Raw genomic sequence first — 6,404 nt, 5'->3', positions numbered from 1 at the left:
CATCTCCTGGATCATTTCTGCCTGCACACTACCATGTCACACCATGATGATATAGAACTAAGCATCAGAAATTATAAGATACCCCAATAAAATGTTTTCCTTTATAAGAGTCATGTGGTCATAGTGTCTCTTTACAGCAATAGAAACCCAAGCTAAGACAAACATAGATGCAAAAATATTTTTAAAAAAATACTTAAAACTGAATTCAAGAACACAACAAAAATATCAGCCCCAATGATCCTTTAGTCTTCATCCCAAGATGCAGGGATGGTTAAACACACAAAATTTAGTCCATGTGCTTTGTTGGAAATTATTCTGTAATTATTGGAAATTTCATGTAGGATTTTGTAACAATAGAAGGTTACCTCCTCTTTAAAATGATACCATGGGGTTTAGTTCAATGAAAATGTTCCATTAATCATTTCAAATAGGCCATGAAAAACCAAGCCTCAGAAAAATCTGTCTAGAGAGAATTGTTTATAGTACAGAAAAAAATCATTCTTTAAAGAATTTAATATTTTTTAAAAGTGAAAACATGCAATAAGAAAAAATACACATAAAATTCTAGACTATAAGCAAGGGCATTGGAAATGGTCACCATGCAAGAGTCCTGCAGGGTGGACACTCCACCATGCCCCCACTGGACCTGATAATCTACAAGGCCCACTGTGATCCGCAAAACAAAACATCCACCATGGCATCAGTAGCCTCCTGATTGGAGGAAGAGATGAGTATAAAACAGTGCAAGAATACAGTCAACATCCTACAAAGCAATATGGCATCACCAGAACCTAATGGTTCTACAACAGCAAGATCTGAACATCTCAGTGCAGAAGTATCAGAAGAAAATGATCTTAAAATGGCTTTATGATAGAGGCCCTTAAAGAGAAAATGAAAAATTCTCTTAAAGAAATTGAGAAAAACACAAACAAAAAATTGGCAGAAATCAGTAAGTCCCTTCTTGAAAACCAATAAAAAAACAAACAGGTGAAGGAAACAGTTTAAGATTTGAAGATTACAATAGATGCAATAAAGAAAACATGAACTGAGGGAATTCTGGAAATGGAAAGTCAGGGTAAATGAAAAGGAACTAAAGATGTAAGCATAACCAACAAAGTACAAGAGATAGAAGAATCTCAGGTATTGAAGATATGATAGAGAAATAGATTCATAGGTAAAAGAAAACTTTAAAACCAACAAAGGCATTATATAAAATGTCCAGAAAATCTGGGACACAATGAAAAGACCAAAGCTAAGAATAATAGGCATAGGAAAAGAAAAGAATGCCAGCTCAAAGGCAAAGAAAATATATTCAACAAATTATAACAGAAAACTTTTCCAAACTAAAGAATGAAATACCTGTGAAGGTACAAGAAGCTTACAGAACACCAAATAGAGTAAACCAAAAAAAAGTCCCCTTGCCACATAATAATTAAGACACTAAATATAAAAAGAAAGAAAGAATATAAAAAGCTGCAAATGAAAAATGCCAAGGATTTGTAATGGCAGAGCTATCAGAATAACACCTGATTTCTCAATGTAGACTCTGAAAGCCAGAAGGATCAAGACAAATGTTACAGAGACACTAAGAGACCACAGATGTCAGCCCAGTCTGATTTACCCAGCAAAACTTTCAATCACCATAGATGGAGGAAACAAAATATTTCATGACAAAACCATATTTAAACAATACCTATCCCCAAGCCCATCTTTATAGAAAGTACTAGAAGGAAAAGCAATCTCATTATTTCACTTTAAGGTTAGAGAGAAACAGCCTAAAGTTTTCAAACAGCCAACTTTAATCTATCCAGTAGCCTTACAGTTACAACTGCCAAATAAAAGATGTCCCCAAGGCTGTGCAATTGCTGAATGGACTCCTATGGAAATGCTATATTAAGAAGATTCAAGGAAGTAATAGTTTCATATGACACATATTACATTTTCTGAAGCACATGGTAAAATCATGATCAACTTGTCTGAAAAGACTTGGTTACATCAGTCTTGGAACCTGGTCTGGTAGAAAGATGAATCTAAGATCATTGAACAATGCAGTAGGGATAGAGGCATAGAAATCTCCCAAGACCAACTTTGTGGAGAGGGAGATTACGCTAATGTACAAAGCCAATTTCTATATGATGGTCACACCTTGGATTTATGCCATATAGCAGCTTTGAATGCTTGGGACAGAATTGGAAACATAGGAAAGAAAATTGAGTCATTTGCTGAAGTTATACAAGACCCAAAGGAAACCTTCACAGATTCTTTACATTGATTAACTTTAGCAGTATATAGAATGAAACCAAATTCAGAAGCTAGACAAATAATATTTGAATCTCTGGCTTTTGAAAATGCTAATGTACAATGCATAAGAGTAATTAGGCCATTAAAGAAAAGATCAGCACTCTTGGAGGAATGGGTCTAAGATATAATCAATATTGAATCTCATGACCATGAAAATTCTTAAATAGCAAAGGTGATTTCCAGAGGTCTGAAGAAAAATCAAAATGGCAAGTGTTGAGCCATTGCAGTACATTGAGCTCCATAGAGACAGCGCCGGGGCAAGCGAGAGCTGGATGGGCACTGGGCGACTCTGTGCCTCGCGGACGAAAATCAACTAAACATGGGCAAAGGAGATCCTAAGAAGCCGAGAGGCAAAATGTCCTCGTATGCATTCTTTGTGCAAACCTGCCGGGAGGAACACAAGAAGAAACACCCGGATGCTTCTGTCAACTTCTCAGAGTTCTCCAAGAAGTGCTCAGAAAGGTGGAAGACCATGTCTGCTAAAGAAAAGGGGAAATTTGAAGACATGGCCAAGGCTGACAAGGCTCGTTATGAAAGAGAAATGAAAACCTACATCCCCCCCAAAGGGGAGACCAAAAAGAAGTTCAAGGACCCCAATGCACCCAAGAGGCCTCCTTCTGCCTTCTTCTTGTTCTGTTCTGAGTATCGCCCCAAAATCAAAGGAGAACACCCTGGCTTATCCATTGGTGATGTTGCAAAGAAACTGGGAGAGATGTGGAACAACACTGCTGCAGATGACAAGCAGCCCTATGAAAAGAAGGCTGCCAAGCTGAAGGAGAAGTACGAAAAGGATATTGCTGCTTACAGAGCTAAAGGAAAACCCGATGCAGCGAAAAAGGGGGTGGTCAAGGCGGAAAAGAGCAAGAAAAAGAAGGAAGAGGAAGATGATGAGGAAGACGAAGAGGATGAAGAGGAGGAGGAAGAAGAGGAAGATGAAGATGAGGAAGATGATGATGATGAATAAGTTGGTTCTAGCGCAGTTTTTTTTTCTTGTCTATAAAGCATTTAACCCCCCTGTACACAACTCACTCCTTTTAAAGAAAAAAATTGAAATGTAAGGCTGTGTAAGATTTGTTTTTAAACTGTACAGTGTCTTTTTTTGTATAGTTAACACACTACCGAATGTGTCTTTAGATAGCCCTGTCCTAGTGGTATTTTCAATAGCCACTAACCTTGCCTGGTACAGTCTGGGGGTTGTAAATTGGCATGGAAATTTAAAGCAGGTTCTTGTTGGTGCACAGCACAAATTAGTTATATATGGGGACGGTAGTTTTTTTGTTGTTGTTGTTTTGTTTTTGGTTTTTTTTTTCATCTTCAGTTGTCTCTGATGCAGCTTATACGAAGATAATTGTTGTTCTGTTAACTGAATACCACTCTGTAATTGCAAAAAAAATTGCAGCTGTTTTGTTGACATTCTGAATGCTTCTAAGTAAATACAATTTTTTTTATTAAAAAAAATGGCAAGTGTTTCAATTGCAGTAAACAAGGTCACCTTAAAAGGGATTATAAACATGATATTCCTAGAAACAATGATTTTTCTAAGTATAATCCAAACAGAACAGCTTCCCTTCTGGATTTTGCAGAAAGTGTGGCAAGGTACAGCATTGGACTAATGATTGCAGATCAACAAGGGACAGTCAAGGTACCCTTTGCCAGTGAGAAATGCCTTGTGGAGTCTCTCACAGGTCCCCATGCCAAATTTGATAAAGTAATTTTTCTGTCATCATGGAAGAAACTCCTTACTAGACCAATTAAAGAACCTAATGCCTATTGTAAAAAAAAAAACATAATGCTCAGTATGATTGAAATGCTATAGAAGAGAGAACAAAAGATTCAAGAGAAACTGTAAAGCAAATATTTTGGTAAACTTCTATAAATTAACAAAGACCAAAATTAAAAATACAAATAAATGAAGTTGTCATTGAAGGTCTTAAAGACACAGGTGCTGATGTGGGATGTTCTTCTGTATATGTGTTGCCTTTAACAGTTAATGAATAAAGCAATTTTGGCCAATGGCTTTCCAGAGTAAAACCATGTGGAAAATCCAAACTGAGATATAAAGAGAGAGTAGGCAGAGTCAAGCAGATGCCAGACAGCCACTAAGGAAACAAGACATGTAGAAAATGAGGTAAGACCACAGCCACATGGCAATACATAGATTAATAGAAATGAATTTATTTAAGATGTAAGAGCTAACTAGAAATATGATGAGTCATCAGCCAAACAGTGTTGCAATTAATATAGTTTTTGTATGATTACTTGGATCTGGGTGGCTGGAAAACAAAAGTGCATTCTCTTTTTACAAGGTGCAGATGTCACAATGATTGCAACAGATTCTTGGCATCAAATTTGGCCTATTCAGGAGGCAAATATTCAGCATTTAGGGAATAGAACTTTATGTTATGTAAAACAAAGCACAAGGTGGGTCAAATGTATAGGGCTAGAAGGACAGACAGGGAATTTAAAGCTATATGCGGCTAACATAACAATGATCTTATGGGGGCATGATTTGTTAGAGCAATGGATACTCAGGTTAACATTTCTCCAACCTTAGAAACAAACCACAAATTAACATATATTTCTGGAAAAATATTGGAAGATATAAAGAACAGTCACTGGCCATTCAGGTTGTACAAGAACACAGTACAAAAGCTGCTGATCTTTCAAAGGCACCAACAGCTCTAAACAACCATTTAAAATGGTTGACAGGCAAATCCATATGGGTTTAACAGTGGCCTTTAACAACAGAGAAACTGCAGACCTTAGAACAGCTGCTACAAGAGCAGTTAAATGCTCAGACTATTGAAGAATCAAAAAACCCTTGGATTTCTTCTGTATTTGTTATTAGAAAGAAATCTGGAAAGTGGGGAATGGTAACAAATCTAAGAATTAATAATAAGATAATCCAGCCAATGGGATCTCTACAGTCTGGCTTTACTTTACCTTCTCTATTACTGAAAGGATGACCTCTTATACTAATTGATTTAAAAGAGTATTTCTTCACTATACCTTTACAAGGAAAAAACAAAGAAAAATTTGTCTTTATAGGGCCTGCTTATATTTCTTAGCCTGCTAAGAGATATCAATAGAAGTTCTCCCATAGGGAATGTTAAATAACCACCCTATGCCAGTATTTTGTATGTCAGCTATTGGAAATGATACGTAAGGAATTTCCTCAACCTATAGTTTACCATTACATGGATGACATCTTATTAGCTGATTCAAACATAGATACTTTAGAAAGAATGTTTGAAGAAGTAAAGAAAAGTTGGTCTTGTTGCTGATTACAAATTGCTTTTGAAAAAATATAAAGAGGAGATTCTATTAATTATTTAGGCTATAAAGTAGGCTTATAAAAATTAGACATGAAAATGTGCAAATTAGGAGAAATTGATTACAGTCTCTTAATGACATTCAAAAGTTCCTAAATATGGCCCGCTATTAGGGTAAAAAATGATGAACTGAGTAATTTGTTCAAAACTTTAGATCGTGACTTAAATGACTTGAGGACTTAAATTCAAGATTAATTTAGTTCAAGAGAATTAAAAGATGAAACTGAGAGATAATTGGCTTTGGTGGAAAAGAAATTGCAGGATGCACATATGGGTCATTTCTAGGAGGAAGAAAGCAGAGTCAGAGAGACACTATGGATCCACTGGAGACAGATGCTGGAAATTTTACCTGGTAAGCCACTGCCATGTGGCAATACACAGATGAACAGAAATGGGTTAAATTAAAGGTTAGGAATTAGACAATAAGAAACTAGAGCTAATGGGCAAAGCATTGATTTAATTAATACAGTTTCTGTGTGGTTATTTTGGGTATAAGCTAGCTGGGCAACTGGAAAGAACAAGCAGATCACTTCCCCCATGCAACAATTGGCATTCCAATGTGGTCAACTATATCCATGTAAAACCTGAGAAAGTTTGAAAAAAAATTCTAGACACAAAAATTCCAAGTTTAACACAGCTTCTTGATGTTTGCTGGTGGCATGCTGCAGCTCCTTTATAAGAGAGGCTTTCCTGATTCAGCCTAACAGGAAAAAAAAGCCATACAGTTTTGAAATGCTGGCTTTCTGGTTTGTGCTGTCAGCATAACCTCTG

General features: G+C 36.3%; 1 protein-coding gene across 1 annotated transcript; it reads left to right on the top strand.

Moving 5' to 3' along the window:
- The first annotated feature begins 2,523 nt into the window (after positions 1-2,523).
- On the top strand, positions 2,524-3,759 carry LOC142833843 (high mobility group protein B1-like). Its single transcript, XM_075945686.1, has one exon. It carries the CDS (start codon positions 2,621-2,623, stop codon positions 3,263-3,265), a length of 645 nt encoding a protein of 214 aa, XP_075801801.1. The 5' UTR covers positions 2,524-2,620; the 3' UTR covers positions 3,266-3,759.
- The last annotated feature ends 2,645 nt before the right edge of the window (positions 3,760-6,404 follow it).

The sequence above is a fragment of the Microtus pennsylvanicus genome, chromosome 1 (assembly GCF_037038515.1).
Source record: "Microtus pennsylvanicus isolate mMicPen1 chromosome 1, mMicPen1.hap1, whole genome shotgun sequence".
In the NCBI taxonomy this organism is placed as follows: Eukaryota; Metazoa; Chordata; class Mammalia; order Rodentia; family Cricetidae; genus Microtus; species Microtus pennsylvanicus.
The sequence above is the reverse complement of the archived record's forward strand: the minus strand, read 5'-3'. Positions and strand labels throughout refer to the sequence as shown.